The following is a 20,084-nucleotide window of genomic DNA, read 5'->3' on the forward strand; positions in this document are numbered from 1 at the left end:
AGAGACTTCCCAGTGATACACTATACAAGACGTGTCTTGTGTATTATTTCTGGTGATTCCCCATTTCCAAAGGCTGCTCCGACTGAGTGTGATCCTGACATTAACATCAGCATGGTCTTTGCCCTAAATGACCTGCAAGGGTACCTAAACACACCATTGTCTTGCCTGGGCCAGGGAGCATTTACGTTGGACGTGGATGAAAGTCAAATCACACTGAGCAGAAATTATGTCCGCCAACGATGTTGGAGATGTTAAGGAGAGAGCTATGCATCAGCCACTGTCACCAAATGAGCCTTTGGTGGTGTTACAGTTACAGTGTGGGCTGGTGTGTCTAGTAAATACAGAATTGCCTTACACTTTGAGAAAAGCTCCTATTACTTGAATAACATCATTAATCCAGTCAGTGTGCCTCTCCATGAACAAAGGCCTAATTTCATCTTCATGGATGACAATGCTCCAGCTCGTTGAGGTCGCATTGGCGTGGTCTGAATTTTTTCCAGACTGAATCTCATAGAAAACCTATGGGATCTGCTTAGTAGATGTGTAGAGGCTGGTAACGCTGTACCCCAGAACCTTAACCCCTTCACCCCCGGAGCTTTTTCAGTTTTAGTTTTTCGCTCCCCTCCTTCCCAGAGCCATAACTTTTTTATTTTTCCGTCAATTTGGCCATGTGAGGGCTTATTTTTTGCAGGACGAGTTGTACTTTTGAACGACATCATTGGTTTTACCATGTCGTGTACTAGAAAACGGGAAAAAAATTCAAAGTGCAGTGAAATTGCAAAAAAAGTGCAATCCCACACTTGTTTTTTGCTTTCCTATTTTGCTAGGTTCACTAAATGCTAAAACTGACCTGCCATTATGATTCTCCAGGTCAGTACGAGTTCATAGACAGCTAACATGACTAGGTTATTTTTTACCTAAGTGGTGAAAAAAAATTCCAAACTTTGCAAAAAACAAAACAAAACAAAATTGCGCCATTTTCCGATACTCGTAGCGTCTCCATTTTTCGTGATCTGGGGTCAGGTGAGGGCTTATTTTTTGCGTGCCGAGCTGGCATTTTTAATGATAGCATTTTGGTGCAGATACGTTCTTTTGATCGCCCGTTATTGCATTTTAATGCAATGTCGTGGCGACCAAAAAAACGTAAATCTGGCGTTTCGATTTTTTTTCTCATTACGCCGTTTAGCGATCAGGTTAATGCTTTTTTTTTTTATTGATAGATCGGGCGATTCTGAACGTGGCGATACCAAATATGTGTAGGTTGGGGTTTTTTTTTTATTTATTTATTTTGATTGGGGCGAAAGGGGGGTGATTTAAACTTTTATATTTTTTTTATTTTTTTCACATTTTTTTTTACTTTTTTTTTTTTACTTTTGCCATGCTTCTATAGCCTCCATGGGAGGCTAGAAGCAGGCACAACGCGATCGGCTCTGCTATGCAGCAGCGATCATAAGATCGCTGCTACACAGCAGAAATGCTGGTGTGCTGTGAGGGGACCCGACATCTGACGTACTATAACGTCAGATGTCGGGAAGGGGTTAATGACCTGAGGGCCGCCCTTCAAGAATGGAATGCTATGCCCCAGCAGACAATAACTCCACTTCTGAACAGCATGAGACACCATTGTCAGGCTGTAAATGATGCTCAAGGCCACATGACAAGTTATTGAGACAGTCACTTTATTTTAATTTAATTCATTTATTTTTTCTGGGGAGTGAATACCTTCCACTGTTGGCTTTAGTTTCAAGAAATTGTTTGAGAAAAGGAAATCACCATTGCTTCTACTTAAATATTCTACTTTCATGATAAAATATCACTGTAGCATGAACTTTTCACATTTTCTATAAATTTCACAGGAAATGGAAAAGAGCAGGATATAAAAAAAAAAAAAAACCATGCTAGATACAGCAGAACAGCAGCATTCACGGTGGGTAAAAATTACACATCTATGGCAAGTGACAAGTCATTTTAAAGAACCAGCATTTTTCCTACCTGTAGGAGATAAATTTTCCCTTTTATCCTTCATGTCTTGTATTCTTTTTTCCATGGCATTGAAGCGATCTGCAACCACTGATTTAGGGCTGTACAACAGTGTACCATCATCGTCAAATGTTAAAATAGGGATATCTGTCGAGGAAGAGCAAATTCTATAAGAGAGCAAGCCCGAACTATCACCTTATATGCTAAGGCTACTTTCACACTAGCGTTAACTGCAATCCGCCACAATGCGTCGTTTTGCCGAAAAAACGCATCCTGCAAAAGTGCTTGCAGGATGCGTTTTTTCCCCATAGACTTACATTAAGCGATGTATTGCGACGGATTGACACACGTCGCAACCGTCGTGCGACGGTTGCGCCGTGTTGTGGCGGACCGTCGGGACCAAAAAACGCTACATGTAACGTTTTTTACTCACGACGGTCCGCTTTTTGCAACCGCGCATGCGCGGCCGGAACTCCGCCCCCACCTCCCCGCACCTCACAATGGGGCAGCGGATGCGCTGGAAAAATGCATCCGCTGCCCCCGTTGTGCGGCGGAGACAACGCTAGCGTCGTGAACCTCGGCCCGACGCACCGCGACGGGCCGAGCCCGACGCTAGTGTGAAAGTAGCCTAACAGTCAAATTCTTGATAGCTTGTTTTTTTGTGGAACGTGTTGAAGTTTTGAATGATACAATTCATTACATTATACGATGTACTTTAACACGAGCAGAACATTTTAAATTATGATGAAATGGCAAAATATACACTTATAATTTCGCAATCATTGTTGGGTGTGTGTGTGTGTGTGTGTGTGTGTGTGTGTGTGTGTGTGTGTGTGTGTGTGTGTGTGTGTGTGTGTGTGTGTGTGTGTGTGCGCGCTTTTATGGTGTTGATTGTGCGGTAAAAATAACCTGGCACCATAATTTCCCTGATTTCCCAGGTCGGTATGATTACAATGCTAATAAACATGTATAGGTTTTTTTTTTCCTTAAACAAGAAATCTGTCAGCCAATTCATGCTGCCCAAATGTTAGGCAACCTGGCTGCACGATTGCAAGTACCGTATATAATTCTCAGAAACGCTCTGGCATTTCAGCTACATATACTTTGAAGAACCAGATAGGAAACATAGCCAGAGAACAGTCTGTTGCCGCTGCAGGTAATTGACAGCTCTCTCCGCCATAAAGAGATCTGTCAAACACCTGCAGCAGTGCCGGAAAGAGCTGGCTAGGGCCTTTCCCAGACTAGTCTCGTCTCCTGCTACGGTCCTTTAAAGTATGTTTTCTCTGAAATATTGGAGCGCTTCAGAGGACTATGCCTGGCAGGAATCATATAATCAGGCGCTGATTCCTTCTGCCTGCACAAACAGCATAAATTGAATAACAGATTCCCTTTAAATTGTGAAAAAAGGGGTTTGTGCCATCTTCTGAGACTTGTAACTTGAATGTTTCCAATGATAGAATAGTGTTGCATTTCCTTGCGGTCTGTGGGCACGTCAAAACTACGTATCCGCAATGCCGCATGTCCTGCGTACCCAATGTTAAAGATAGGTACGCAGGACGCATGCAGAAGTAGGTGGACCTAAACGGAAGTGGGCAGAGCGTCAGGGAGGAAGTACGCAGCCGTACGCAAAGCCCCGGTATGCAAGTGTGAATGTAGCCTTAGGCTACTTTCACACTAGCGTTAACTGCAATACGTTAAAATGCGTCGTTTAGCAGAAAAAACGCATCCTGCAAAAGTGTTTGCAGGATGCGTTTTTTCCCCATAGACTTGTATTGGCGACGCATTGCGATGGATTGTCATACGTCGTGTACGTCGTACGACGTATGCGTCGAAATTTGGCAACACGTCGTCGGCAAAAAACGTTGATTGTAACGTTTTTGTCTCCGCCTAAAAAACGTGTTGCGACGCATCCTGCGGCATGCGTCGTTGGCTACAATGGAAGCCTATGAGCGACGGATGCGTCGGGAAACGTCGTACGACGCAATGCAGCGCTGCAATACGTTTTTTTACACTGAGCATGCTCAGAAGCAGGATTTTGTTGCCAATTGGCCAGACACCCCCAAATCTATATAAACCTGGCCTGGGCCTTCAACCCCACATATGCAAGCAAGAAGCCTACATGAAAGAAGACTGACAGCAAGACTCCAGACTGACAGCAAGACTCCAGACTGACAGCAAGACTCCAGACTGACAGCAAGACTCCAGACTGACAGCAAGACTCCAGACTGACAGCAAGACTCCAGACTGACAGCAAGACTCCAGACTGACAGCAAGACTCCAGACTGACAGCAAGACTCCAGACTGACAGCAAGACTCCAGACTGACAGCAAGACTCCAGACTGACAGCAAGACTCCAGACTGACAGCAAGACTCCAGACTGACAGCAAGACTCCAGACTGACAGCAAGACTCCAGACTGACAGCAAGACTCCAGACTGACAGCAAGACTCCAGACTGACAGCAAGACTCCAGACTGACAGCAAGACTCCAGACTGACAGCAAGACTCCAGACTGACAGCAAGACTCCAGACTGACAGCAAGACTCCAGACTGACAGCAAGACTCCAGACTGACAGCAAGACTCCAGACTGACAGCAAGACTCCAGACTGACAGCAAGACTCCAGACTGACAGCAAGACTCCAGACTGACAGCAAGACTCCAGACTGACAGCAAGACTCCAGACTGACAGCAAGACTCCAGACTGACAGCAAGACTCCAGACTGACAGCAAGACTCCAGACTGACAGCAAGACTCCAGACTGACAGCAAGACTCCAGACTGACAGCAAGACTCCAGACTGACAGCAAGACTCCAGACTGACAGCAAGACTCCAGACTGACAGCAAGACTCCAGACTGACAGCAAGACTCCAGACTGACAGCAAGACTCCAGACTGACAGCAAGACTCCAGACTGACAGCAAGACTCCAGACTGACAGCAAGACTCCAGACTGACAGCAAGACTCCAGACTGACAGCAAGACTCCAGACTGACAGCAAGACTCCAGACTGACAGCAAGACTCCAGACTGACAGCAAGACTCCAGACTGACAGCAAGACTCCAGACTGACAGCAAGACTCCAGACTGACAGCAAGACTCCAGACTGACAGCAAGACTCCAGACTGACAGCAAGACTCCAGACTGACAGCAAGACTCCAGACTGACAGCAAGACTCCAGACTGACAGCAAGACTCCAGACTGACAGCAAGACTCCAGACTGACAGCAAGACTCCAGACTGACAGCAAGACTCCAGACTGACAGCAAGACTCCAGACTGACAGCAAGACTCCAGACTGACAGCAAGACTCCAGACTGACAGCAAGACTCCAGACTGACAGCAAGACTCCAGACTGACAGCAAGACTCCAGACTGACAGCAAGACTCCAGACTGACAGCAAGACTCCAGACTGACAGCAAGACTCCAGACTGACAGCAAGACTCCAGACTGACAGCAAGACTCCAGACTGACAGCAAGACTCCAGACTGACAGCAAGACTCCAGACTGACAGCAAGACTCCAGACTGACAGCAAGACTCCAGACTGACAGCAAGACTCCAGACTGACAGCAAGACTCCAGACTGACAGCAAGACTCCAGACTGACAGCAAGACTCCAGACTGACAGCAAGACTCCAGACTGACAGCAAGACTCCAGACTGACAGCAAGACTCCAGACTGACAGCAAGACTCCAGACTGACAGCAAGACTCCAGACTGACAGCAAGACTCCAGACTGACAGCAAGACTCCAGACTGACAGCAAGACTCCAGACTGACAGCAAGACTCCAGACTGACAGCAAGACTCCAGACTGACAGCAAGACTCCAGACTGACAGCAAGACTCCAGACTGACAGCAAGACTCCAGACTGACAGCAAGACTCCAGACTGACAGCAAGACTCCAGACTGACAGCAAGACTCCAGACTGACAGCAAGACTCCAGACTGACAGCAAGACTCCAGACTGACAGCAAGACTCCAGACTGACAGCAAGACTCCAGACTGACAGCAAGACTCCAGACTGACAGCAAGACTCCAGACTGACAGCAAGACTCCAGACTGACAGCAAGACTCCAGACTGACAGCAAGACTCCAGACTGACAGCAAGACTCCAGACTGACAGCAAGACTCCAGACTGACAGCAAGACTCCAGACTGACAGCAAGACTCCAGACTGACAGCAAGACTCCAGACTGACAGCAAGACTCCAGACTGACAGCAAGACTCCAGACTGACAGCAAGACTCCAGACTGACAGCAAGACTCCAGACTGACAGCAAGACTCCAGACTGACAGCAAGACTCCAGACTGACAGCAAGACTCCAGACTGACAGCAAGACTCCAGACTGACAGCAAGACTCCAGACTGACAGCAAGACTCCAGACTGACAGCAAGACTCCAGACTGACAGCAAGACTCCAGACTGACAGCAAGACTCCAGACTGACAGCAAGACTCCAGACTGACAGCAAGACTCCAGACTGACAGCAAGACTCCAGACTGACAGCAAGACTCCAGACTGACAGCAAGACTCCAGACTGACAGCAAGACTCCAGACTGACAGCAAGACTCCAGACTGACAGCAAGACTCCAGACTGACAGCAAGACTCCAGACTGACAGCAAGACTCCAGACTGACAGCAAGACTCCAGACTGACAGCAAGACTCCAGACTGACAGCAAGACTCCAGACTGACAGCAAGACTCCAGACTGACAGCAAGACTCCAGACTGACAGCAAGACTCCAGACTGACAGCAAGACTCCAGACTGACAGCAAGACTCCAGACTGACAGCAAGACTCCAGACTGACAGCAAGACTCCAGACTGACAGCAAGACTCCAGACTGACAGCAAGACTCCAGACTGACAGCAAGACTCCAGACTGACAGCAAGACTCCAGACTGACAGCAAGACTCCAGACTGACAGCAAGACTCCAGACTGACAGCAAGACTCCAGACTGACAGCAAGACTCCAGACTGACAGCAAGACTCCAGACTGACAGCAAGACTCCAGACTGACAGCAAGACTCCAGACTGACAGCAAGACTCCAGACTGACAGCAAGACTCCAGACTGACAGCAAGACTCCAGACTGACAGCAAGACTCCAGACTGACAGCAAGACTCCAGACTGACAGCAAGACTCCAGACTGACAGCAAGACTCCAGACTGACAGCAAGACTCCAGACTGACAGCAAGACTCCAGACTGACAGCAAGACTCCAGACTGACAGCAAGACTCCAGACTGACAGCAAGACTCCAGACTGACAGCAAGACTCCAGACTGACAGCAAGACTCCAGACTGACAGCAAGACTCCAGACTGACAGCAAGACTCCAGACTGACAGCAAGACTCCAGACTGACAGCAAGACTCCAGACTGACAGCAAGACTCCAGACTGACAGCAAGACTCCAGACTGACAGCAAGACTCCAGACTGACAGCAAGACTCCAGACTGACAGCAAGACTCCAGACTGACAGCAAGACTCCAGACTGACAGCAAGACTCCAGACTGACAGCAAGACTCCAGACTGACAGCAAGACTCCAGACTGACAGCAAGACTCCAGACTGACAGCAAGACTCCAGACTGACAGCAAGACTCCAGACTGACAGCAAGACTCCAGACTGACAGCAAGACTCCAGACTGACAGCAAGACTCCAGACTGACAGCAAGACTCCAGACTGACAGCAAGACTCCAGACTGACAGCAAGACTCCAGACTGACAGCAAGACTCCAGACTGACAGCAAGACTCCAGACTGACAGCAAGACTCCAGACTGACAGCAAGACTCCAGACTGACAGCAAGACTCCAGACTGACAGCAAGACTCCAGACTGACAGCAAGACTCCAGACTGACAGCAAGACTCCAGACTGACAGCAAGACTCCAGACTGACAGCAAGACTCCAGACTGACAGCAAGACTCCAGACTGACAGCAAGACTCCAGACTGACAGCAAGACTCCAGACTGACAGCAAGACTCCAGACTGACAGCAAGACTCCAGACTGACAGCAAGACTCCAGACTGACAGCAAGACTCCAGACTGACAGCAAGACTCCAGACTGACAGCAAGACTCCAGACTGACAGCAAGACTCCAGACTGACAGCAAGACTCCAGACTGACAGCAAGACTCCAGACTGACAGCAAGACTCCAGACTGACAGCAAGACTCCAGACTGACAGCAAGACTCCAGACTGACAGCAAGACTCCAGACTGACAGCAAGACTCCAGACTGACAGCAAGACTCCAGACTGACAGCAAGACTCCAGACTGACAGCAAGACTCCAGACTGACAGCAAGACTCCAGACTGACAGCAAGACTCCAGACTGACAGCAAGACTCCAGACTGACAGCAAGACTCCAGACTGACAGCAAGACTCCAGACTGACAGCAAGACTCCAGACTGACAGCAAGACTCCAGACTGACAGCAAGACTCCAGACTGACAGCAAGACTCCAGACTGACAGCAAGACTCCAGACTGACAGCAAGACTCCAGACTGACAGCAAGACTCCAGACTGACAGCAAGACTCCAGACTGACAGCAAGACTCCAGACTGACAGCAAGACTCCAGACTGACAGCAAGACTCCAGACTGACAGCAAGACTCCAGACTGACAGCAAGACTCCAGACTGACAGCAAGACTCCAGACTGACAGCAAGACTCCAGACTGACAGCAAGACTCCAGACTGACAGCAAGACTCCAGACTGACAGCAAGACTCCAGACTGACAGCAAGACTCCAGACTGACAGCAAGACTCCAGACTGACAGCAAGACTCCAGACTGACAGCAAGACTCCAGACTGACAGCAAGACTCCAGACTGACAGCAAGACTCCAGACTGACAGCAAGACTCCAGACTGACAGCAAGACTCCAGACTGACAGCAAGACTCCAGACTGACAGCAAGACTCCAGACTGACAGCAAGACTCCAGACTGACAGCAAGACTCCAGACTGACAGCAAGACTCCAGACTGACAGCAAGACTCCAGACTGACAGCAAGACTCCAGACTGACAGCAAGACTCCAGACTGACAGCAAGACTCCAGACTGACAGCAAGACTCCAGACTGACAGCAAGACTCCAGACTGACAGCAAGACTCCAGACTGACAGCAAGACTCCAGACTGACAGCAAGACTCCAGACTGACAGCAAGACTCCAGACTGACAGCAAGACTCCAGACTGACAGCAAGACTCCAGACTGACAGCAAGACTCCAGACTGACAGCAAGACTCCAGACTGACAGCAAGACTCCAGACTGACAGCAAGACTCCAGACTGACAGCAAGACTCCAGACTGACAGCAAGACTCCAGACTGACAGCAAGACTCCAGACTGACAGCAAGACTCCAGACTGACAGCAAGACTCCAGACTGACAGCAAGACTCCAGACTGACAGCAAGACTCCAGACTGACAGCAAGACTCCAGACTGACAGCAAGACTCCAGACTGACAGCAAGACTCCAGACTGACAGCAAGACTCCAGACTGACAGCAAGACTCCAGACTGACAGCAAGACTCCAGACTGACAGCAAGACTCCAGACTGACAGCAAGACTCCAGACTGACAGCAAGACTCCAGACTGACAGCAAGACTCCAGACTGACAGCAAGACTCCAGACTGACAGCAAGACTCCAGACTGACAGCAAGACTCCAGACTGACAGCAAGACTCCAGACTGACAGCAAGACTCCAGACTGACAGCAAGACTCCAGCCACCATAGAGCCAGTGTGAGTATTGCAATTTTTTTGTGCGTCTGTGTGCCTGTGCATTTGTGTGTGTATGAGGTACTGACTACAGCAAGAGCTTAAAACCTGAAGAGAAACAGAGGCCTGCCATCGTCCTGCAACAGCCAGTGCCATGCTAGAGTCCAGATCCACCCTGATGCCAGCCACTGTGAAGACATGCAGCTCCAGCCGGAGGACTGTCAGCCTTTTTTACGTTTGTGTGTGTATGTGTGTGCGTATGCGTCTTCTGTTTGGGTCCGCCTTTGTGCATTTGTACATATGTGTGTGTATTTTCGTACGGCTGTGTGCTTTTGTATGTATGTCTTCATGTGCCTGCACCTTATTATGCCTTTGCCAATCTTATGCCTGTTCATGTGTTATGCTTGTATTATGACTGCGCCTCTGTGCTTACAGGCATGTTTGTGTGCGTCTTGTTGATTGCATGTGCATTTGTCCATGCCTTAATTGGTTAATTGCCTTTTTCTGATGTATTTACTAAGTATAGTGGTCTGTGCAGCATGTGGTTTAAATGTGTTTTTTTTTTCTCTTAAAATTTTTTTTTTTTTTTAAATCGGATGTATTTTTGCAAAGTCTAGTGGTTTGAATGTGTGAGCGTGCGTTTTTTTTTTCTATTAAAAGTGTTGATTTTCTTATTACTGTTGAAACCATTCCCAGTTGATGTACTTGTATTTAAAATAAAGAGCATTTCAGCTCCTAATTGTGATGTAAAAAAAAAAAAAGAAAAAAAAAAAAAACTAATAAAATGTTTATTAAAAAAATGTCCGTAGTATCATTTCAGAAAAGTAAATTTAAAACTGGTGTATGTACCAATGGTTACACATGCAATACAGAGTTGGTTGAGGGCTCATTTTTTAATAAAGGTTATACTTTAAAGGTTTTTTGGGGGAGGTGATTTTTGAAAATAAAATGTGGTAAATATATTTTTACATGGTGGGTTCACATTTCAAAATTTTTTTTGGGGGACATGGAAATGAATGGTATAACGTGCACCTGTGTTTGGGTTTTGGTGTTCACCTTTAATTAAAATTTCTCACATCATTTTAGCAGGGTGTTTATCGTTAAACATTACCTAGTTCGGGGGGTGGTCTAACTATAAATCCATTATACTTATTACAGAGACACCAGGACCACAGCCGCCGCCTGTCTTCATACCAGGACCAGCCCACCAGGACCACATCCACAAATCTTTAAAAGTAAGTTTTGAAGACCCCAAATCTGCTACTTCAATGTGTAGAGCAGATTGCAAGTGTCTTTTAACCCCTTCATGACCCAGCCTATTTTGGCCTTAATGACCTTGCCGTTTTTTGCAATTCTGACCAGTGTCCCTTTATGAGGTAATAACTCAGGAACGCTTCAACGGATCCTAGCGATTCTGAGACTGTTTTTTCGTGACATATTGAGCTTCATGTTAGTGGTAAATTTAGGTCGATAATTTCTGAGTTTATTTGTGAAAAAAACAGAAATTTGGCGAAAATTTAGAAAATTTCTCAATTTTCACATTTTGAATTTTTATTCTGTTAAACCAGAGAGTTATGTGACACAAAATAGTTGATAAATAACATTTCCCACATGTCTACTTTACATCAGCACAATTTTGGAAACAAATTTTTTTTTTGCTAGGAAGTTATAAGGGTTAAAATTTGACCAGTGATTTCTCATTCTTACAACAACATTTACAAAACCATTTTTTTTAGGGACCACCTCACATTTGAAGTCAGTTTGAGGGTTCTATATGGCAGAAAATACCCAAAAGTGACACCATTCTAAAAACTGCACCCCTCAAGGTGCTCAAAACCACATTCAAGAAGTTTATTAACCCTTCAGGTGTTTCACAGCAGCAGAAGCAACATGGAAGGAAAAAATGAACATTTAACTTTTTAGTCACAAAAATTATCTTTTAGCAACAATTTTGTTATTTTCCCAAGGGTAAAAGGAGAAACTGGACCACGAATGTTGTTGTGCAATTTGTCCTGAGTACGCTGATACCTCATATGTGTGGGTAAACCACTGTTTGGGCGCACGGCAGGGCTCGGAAGGGAAGGAGCGCCATTTGACTTTTTGAATGAAAAATTGGCTCCAATCTTTAGCGGACACCATGTCGCGTTTGGAGAGCCCCCGTGTGCCTAAACATTGGAGCTCCCCCACAAGTGACCCCATTTTGGAAACTAGACCCCCCAAGGAACTTATCTAGAAGCATAGTGAGCACTTTAAACCCCCATGTGCTTCACAAATTAATCCGTAAAAATGAAAAAGTACTTTTTTTTCGCAAAAAAATTATTTTAGCCTCAATTTTTTAATTTTCACATGGGCAACAGGATAAAATGGATCCTAAAATTTGTTGGACAATTTCTCCTGAGTACACCGATACCTCACATGTGGGGGTAAACCACTGTTTGGGCACATGGTAAGGCTCGGAAGGGAAGGAGCGCCATTTGACTTTTTGAATGAAAAATCATCTCCATCGCTAGCGGACACCATGTCAGGTTTGGAGAGCCCCTGTGTGCCTAAACATTGGAGCTCCCCCACAAGTGACCCCATTTTGGAAACTAGACCCCCAAGGAACTTATCTAGAAGCATCGTGAGCACTTTAAACCCTCAGGTGCTTCACAAATTGATCCGTAAAAATTAAAAAGTACTTTTTTTTCACACAAAATTTCTTTTAGCCTCAATTTTTTCATTTTCACATGGGCAACAGGATAAAATGGATCCTAAAATTTGTTGTGCAATTTCTCCCGAGTACGCCGATACCTCATATGTGGGGGTAAACCACTGTTTGGGTGCACGGCAAGGCTCGGAAGGGAAGGCGCGCCATTTGACTTTTTGAATGGAAAATTAGCTCCAATCGTTAGCGGACACCATGTCACGTTTGGAGAGCCCCTCTGTGCCTAAACATTGGAGCTCCCCTACAAGTGACCCCATTTTGGAAACTAGACCCCCCAAGGAACTTATCTAGATGCATAGTGAGCACTTATAACCCCCAGGTGCTTCACAGAAGTTTATAACGTAGAGCCATGAAAATAAAAAAAATATTTTTCTTTCCTCAAAAATGATTTTTAGCCCGGAATTTTTTATTTTCCCAAGGATAATAGGAGAAATTGGACCCCAAATGTTGTTGTCCAGTTTGTCCTGAGTACGATGATACCCCATATGTGGGGGTAAACCACTGTTTGGGCGCACGGCAGGGCTCGGAAGGGAAGGCACGCCATTTGGCTTTTTGAATGGAAAATTAGCTTCAATCATTAGCGGACACCATGTAGCGTTTGGAGAGCCCCTGTGTGCCTAAACATTGGAGCTCCCGCACAATTGACCCCATTTTGGAAACTAGACCTCCCATGGAACTAATCTAGATGTGTGGTGAGCACTTTGAACCCCCAAGTGCTTCACAGATGTTTATAACGCAGAGCCATGAAAATAAAAAATATTTTTTTTTTCTCAAAAATGATTTTTTAGCCCACAATTTTTTATTTTCCCAAGGGTAACAGGAGAAATTGGACCCCAAAATTTGTTGTCCAGTTTCTCCTGAGTACGCTGACACCCCATATGTGGGGGTAAACCACTGTTTGGGCACATGCCGGGGCTCGGAAGGGAAGTAGTGATGATTTGGAATGCAGACTTTGATGGAATGGTCTGCGGGCATCATGTTACGTTTGCAGAGCCCCTGATGTGCCTAAACAGTAGAAACACCCCACAAGTGACCCCATTTTGGAAACTAGACCCCCCAAGGAACTTATCTAGATGTGTGGTGAGCACGTTCAACCCCCAAGTGCTTCACAGAAGTTTACAACGCAGAGCCGTGAAAATAAAAAATCATTTTTCTTTCCTCAAAAAAGATGTTTTAGCAAGCAATTTTTAATTTTCACAAGGGTAACAGGAGAAATTGGACCCCAATATTTGTTGCCCAGTTTGTTGTGAGTACGCTGATACCCCATATGTGGGGGTAAACCACTGTTTGGGCGCACGTCAGGGCTCGGAAGGAAAGTAGGGACATTTGAAATGCAGACTTTGATGGAATGGTCTGCGGGCGTCACGTTGCATTTGCAGAGCCCCTGATGTACTTAAACAGTAGAAACACCCCACAAGTGACCCCATTTTGGAAACTAGACCCCCCAAGGAACTTATCTAGATGTGTGGTGAGCACTTTCAAACCCCAAGTGCTTCACAGAAGTTTATAACGCAGAGCCGTGAAAATAAAAAATAATTGTTCTTTCCTCAAAAATTATGTTTTAGCAAGTCATTTTTTATTTTCGCAAGGGTAACAGGAGAAATTGGACCCCAATATTTGTTGCCCAGTTTGTCCTGAGTACGCTTGTACCCCATATGTGGGGGTAAACCACTGTTTGGGCGCACGTCGGGGCTTGGAAGGGAGGGAGCACCATTTGACTTTTTGAACGCAAGATTGGCTGGAATCAATGGTGGCGCCATGTTGCGTTTGGAGACCCCTGATGTGCCTAAACAGTGGAAACCCCTCAATTCTAACTTCAACACTAACCCCAACACAACCCCTAACCCTAATCCCAACTGTAGCCATAAACCTAATCACAACCCTAACCCCAACACACCCCTAACCACAACCCTAACCCCAACACACCCGTAACCCTAATCCCAACCCTAACCCTAATCCTAACCCTAATCCCAACCCTTACCCTAATCCCAACCCTAACCACAACTGTAACCCCAACACACCCCTAACCCTATCCGTAACCCTAACCACTAGCCTAATCTTAACCCTATTTCCAACCCTAGCCCTAATTCCAACCCTAAATCTAATTCCAACCCTAACCCTAAGGCTATGTGCCCACGTTGCGGATTCGTGTGAGATTTTTCTGCACCATTTTTGAAAAATCCGCAGGTAAAAGGCACTGCGTTTTACCTGCGGATTTACAGCGGATTTCACCTGCGGATTCCTATTGAGGAACAGGTGTAAAACGCTGCGGAATCCGCACAAAATTGACATGCTGTGGAAAATACAACACAGCGTTTCCGCACGGTATTTTCCGCACCATGGGCACAGCGGACTTGATTTTCCATAGGTGTACATGGTACTGTAAACCTGATGGAAAACTGCTACGAATTCGCAGCGGCCGATCCGCTGCAGATCCGCGGCCAATCCGCTGCGGATCCGCATCCAAATCCGCACTGTGTGCACATGCCCTAACCCTAACCCTACCCCTAGTTCTAACCCTAACCCTAGTGGAAAAAGAAAAAAAAATATTTTCTTTTTTTTATTATTGTCCCTACCTATGGGGGTGATAAAGGGGGGGGGTCATTTACTATTTTTTTTATTTTGATCACTTTGATAGGTTATATCGCAGTGATCAAAATATACCTGGAACGAATCTGCCGGCCGATTCGGCGGCCGCACTGCGCATGCGCCCGCCATTTTGGAAGATGGCGGCGCCCATGGAGAAGACGGACGGACGCCCGGAGGCTCGGTAAGTATGAGGGGGGGGGGATCTGAGCATGGGGGGTGGATCGGAGGACAGGGGGGGGGCATCGGAGCACGGGGGGAGCGGGCAGGAGGACTTAGGGGGGCGGACCACATAACGGAGGACTGGGGAGGAGATCGGTGGGTGTGGGGGGGGGGGGCAGATTAGGTTTTCCAGCCATGGCCGATGATATTGCAGCATCGGCCATGGCTGGCTTGTAATATTTCACCAGTTTTTTAGGTGAAATATTAAAAATCGCTCTGATTGGCAGTTTCACTTTCAACAGCCAATCAGAGTGATCGTAGCCACAGGGGGGTGAAGCCACCCCCCCTGGGCTGAAGTACCACTCCCCATGTCCCTGCAGATCGGGTGAAATTGGAGTTAACCCTTTCACCCGATCTGCAGGGACGCGATCATTCCATGACGCCACATAGGCGTCATGGGTCGGATTGGCACGGGTTTTCATGACGCCTACGTGGCGTCAAAGGTCGGGAAGGGGTTAACTTACAGAGACACCAGGGCCACAGCCGCCGCCTGTCTTCATACCAGGACCAGCCCACCAGGACCACATCCACAAATCTTTAAAAGTAAGTTTTGAAGACCCCAAATCTGCTACCTCAATGTGTAGAGCAGATTGCAAGTGTCTTTTAACTTACAGAGACACCAGGACCACAGCCGCCGGCCTTGCTACCGCCACAATGTCCTCTTCTGACAGCCCTCCTCCACAACAATAGCGTGTATCGGTAAGTTAACACAAAAATTGTTTTTTTGGGTTTTTTTTGGTTTTGTACTTTACATTTTTGTTGATCACTACATGCATGAATTATGTTTAAACAGGAAGCTAAATCAGATGAGGAGCTGTCAGAAGGGGGCGAAATGGGTGGAGAGATGCAAGTGGAGGAGGAACCAAGTGTAAGTAGTGGTAAAACAGTTGCTTCACACATCACACTGCATCATACACAAAACAGATTTTCATACATAACTAAACATAGAAAACATATGCCTACATTAAAGAGAATTTGTTTCCTTTATTTCAGTCTCCTGCTGCTCCTGCTGCTGCTGCTGCTGAACATTCAGCAAACCGTGAAGGTTCTCCCAGCCGCTCCCAGAGTCGGCGGAATCGTCGCCGCGGTCGGCCATCAGTGAGGTTTTTTTGGGGGGGATTCTATTGGTACTTTTGTGTTTCAGTGTACTAATTTTTTTGTTTTTCTTCTTTTTTCTGCACAGGCTTCACAGCGTGCTCCCGCCGAAGACTTTGATGATGACATAGATATCGACTGTCTCATTGAGGAGGTTCGCGAGCGGGAGCCGCTGTGGAACATGGCTGACCGCAGGCATGCCGATAGCAGTGTAACCCGTCGGCTCTGGGACGAAGTGTGCCATAACATCTTTCCGAGGTGGGAGGACCTTCTTCCACAGCAGCAGAGCAAACTATGTAAGTATTCACTTTTCAGTGATGTTTTGAGCTGAATGTAATGTATTGCATTTAACAAATTTTTTTTTTTCTTTTCATTCTTGTTTTCACAGGTGGAAAGGTTAGGAAGCGGTGGCGGTCACTGAGGGATCGCTTTAAAAGGGAATTTAACGAGGAGATGCAGGCCCCGAGTGGCTCAGCAGGAAGGAAGAGGGGCAAATATAAACACGGCCCTGCCCTCTCTCGAATCTGATGCTCAACAGATAGCGTTCCCTTTACCCCACCCCTCTGATCCTGCCACCTCTAGACCACCATTAGGTTCGTGGCGGCAGCGACAGAGGGGTCAGGAAAGGAGCTATGCTCCTGAGTTCTTACATCTGAATGCATCCTTCCAAAGCTCTTTCAAAATTTTGGGAGAGCAAGTGACTGCTGGTTTCAACATGGTGCAATCACGCATCAGTGAAACAAGCCATGAAACCAGCAGTCGCTTGGATAGGCTGCATTCAGATGTAAGTCAATCTCCGGCCAATCTTTTTTTCCAATCCATGCTCAGGAGCATGGAGAAGCTTTCTTTTGAGCAACAGATGCGGGTAATGAATACCTGCCATAATGCTCTACTTAAGGCCCTTCACGAACCCCAATCTACCCCCACATATCCACTATATTTCCACCCCAGGCTCCATTTCCACCCCAGGCCCCATTTCCACACCATGCCCCACCCCAGGCCCCATTTCCACACCATGCCCCACCCCAGGCCCCATTTCCACACCATGCCCCCCATTAACCAACCCAGTCCCAATACCCACGCCAGTCCCAATACCCACGCCAGTCCCAATACCCACGCCAGTCCCAATACCCAACCCAGCCCCAATACCCAACCCAGTCCCAATACCCATCCCGGCCCCCAAACCAAATTTCTTCCCCAATGTTTTCTTCCTTGCCCAGCTTTTCTTCCCCATTAAGTATTCCCCCTACCACAACACCACCCCCCCCCCCCCCTCTGGTCAGCCTCCTGCTTTTACCCCCCTTCCACTGCACCCCAACCAAGTAGGGTTTCCCCACCTATCGACGTGGTCCAACCTTCCAGCCCCTCCTCCCCTCGTATCTCCACCCCCAGACTTTGAAGATTTGTAACACATGTACAAATGTTAAATTTTTTCTAATTTTATTTAAAAAAAATTGAAAATTTAAGAAAAATTTTTTGAAAATAACAAAAATATGTTTATGTTTTTTGCAAAGAAAAAAAACAATTTTTTTTAAAAAAAAGAGTTCAAATAAAAAATTCGGTCTGATTTAAATTCTACTCTGTGTGTGTGTGGATTCATTAAGGTAATATGGTAACTAATAAAAAAGTTAAAATAAAAATAAACACCAGACGTTTGAAAGGTAAAACCTATTGGTTTTATTACCAAGAAAACCACGCTTTTGGATTTTTTTTTGTGAGAAACACAATTTTTACATAAAAAAAACCCATGAAAAACATGTCACACAATGATGTCTTGCCATGGAATCCGCCCAACAGGTGACACAAAATAATCCGCAAACTGGTCTCTCATCCTGGTAACAGAACCTGTGGAGCGAACCAAGCTGCTGCGGTAATCCCACAAGGCTGTCTCCAATTCTTCGTCATCCAAGGAAACGGGCTCCTTTGAAAGGACAAAGTTATGGAGCACCACACATGCCTTAACAACCTCGTCTACAGTTTTGGTTTGCAGTTTGATTGCCGTCAGCAGAACTCTCCACTTTGCCGTCAATATACCAAAAGAACACTCTACTACTCTTCTTGCTCTAGTAAGCCGGTAATTAAATACCCGTTTGGTACGGTTTAAGTCCCGGCTACTATATGGTTTCAGTAGGTGCGGCGAAAGTTGAAACGCTTTATCAACTACACAAACATATTGCATGGCTGGTTCACTTGTTCCTGGCAGTGGTCTGGCTGGCGGGAAATCGTATGTCTCTCCATACAGGCAACGGCCCATTGGAGAGTTTTTAAAAACTTGAGAATCGTTGGACCGGCCATACGCTCCTATGTCCACAGCAAGGAACTTGCAGTTGGCGTCTGCTATAGCCATGAGTACTATGGAGAAATATTTCTTGTAATTGTAGTACTCAGAGCCTGTTCCTGCCGGTTTTGCAATCCTTATGTGTTTCCCGTCAACGGCACCCACACAATTTGGGAAATGGCAAATTTGCTCAATCTGTTCTGCACTTCTCAACCAGATGTCCATTGATGGTTGGGGGATATACTCCGGCTGTAAAATGTCCCAAATAGCCCGACATGTCTCCTTCACTATTCCGGAAATAGTGGAAATGCCCAGCCGGAATTGGTAATGGAGCGAAGTCAGAGATTCACCCGTAGCTAGGAAGCTGTAGAAAAAAAAATAAATGTTAGAAAAAAATTGAAAAAAAATTGAAAAAAAAAAAAAAAGCAGTGGAATGGCCGCAAACAATACAAAAATTACATGCTGCAGAAAATGGTACGCAATGTGTCAGCGCAGTATTGTCTGCAGCATGTAATATAACATTAAATATGAGCAATGACATTAAAAAAAAGGAGTGGAATGTCCACAAAACAACAACAAAAAAAAACATTCTGCAGAAAATGCAACGCAATGTTTCAGCGCAGTATTTTCTGCAGTATGTTATATGACATTCAATATGAGCAATGACATAAAAAAAAGAGGCTTACCGCAGGGTCACCATCAGCCGCTCCGCCGGTGTGATGGCAAGCCTCATCCTTGTGTCCTGCCTTTGGATGACATCCCCTAGTTTTTCAAGCAAATAGTCAAAATGTTCCATCCTCATCCGTACGTAATTGTAGAATTTGTCTGGGTTCTGCCGCAACTCCAGGTAGAGAGTGGACTGGACACCCCGGGTCATCCGCAGTTCATTTATCGGATGTATCCAGAGTCGTCTCAGTCTCCGTTCCTGCAGAAGCATCCTCCGTCTTTCTGCTGCCGCCTCCTTCTCCCGCACTATGATATCCAGGCGATTCGTCTCAAACATAACGTCAGTAACCAAACTCGCAATCCTACCAAGTACTCCTTCCATCTCTGCCACTAAACTAAAACCCTCAAAGATGGGCTGTAAAAACAGTCACTATATAGTTTTCCATATTTTCGAGTAGCCAATCAAATTTGGGAGCCTCCCATTTTAAAAACGGATCCGTCGTAAAAACAGATGCAACGGATGGTAAAAACGTATGCAACGCATCCAGTATTTCGACGGAACCGTTTAGCGGATTTGCGACGGATCCGTCTAAATGCTGTATGCGTTGCATACGTTTTTCACTTTTTTTGACGCATCCGTTTTTTCTGCAAAAAGACGATTTGTGACGGTTTGCAGTTAACGCTAGTGTGAAAGTAGCCTTAGAGGCTTTTTTTTGTGTGTGGCAAGATGACATTTTATTGATACAAATTTGGGGTACAAAAAAAGTTAATTTCATCCTGGCTGCGTGGATCTAAATGTCAGCCCCGGGCAGGTTCACAACGTTATTAAGTTGCATATTAACCCCATATCTGCAGATAACAGCTT

General features: G+C 46.3%; 1 protein-coding gene across 4 annotated transcripts in view; it reads right to left on the minus strand.

Annotated features, from left to right (window-relative positions):
- The window catches only part of MCPH1 (microcephalin 1), a 435,753-nt gene that overhangs the window by 392,532 nt on the left and 23,137 nt on the right, over positions 1-20,084 (minus strand). For all 4 annotated transcript variants that reach the window (XR_013221834.1, XM_077290054.1, XM_077290052.1 and 1 more), the window contains exon 6: positions 1,993-2,127. Coding sequence is in view for 3 of the 4 variants with exons in the window: in XM_077290054.1 (XP_077146169.1) it covers positions 1,993-2,127 (135 nt within the window). In the remaining variant the exon portion in view is untranslated. The remainder of the gene's footprint in view (positions 1-1,992; positions 2,128-20,084) is intronic.

Source organism: Ranitomeya variabilis, chromosome 2 (genome assembly GCF_051348905.1).
Source record: "Ranitomeya variabilis isolate aRanVar5 chromosome 2, aRanVar5.hap1, whole genome shotgun sequence".
Classification (NCBI taxonomy): Eukaryota; Metazoa; Chordata; class Amphibia; order Anura; family Dendrobatidae; genus Ranitomeya; species Ranitomeya variabilis.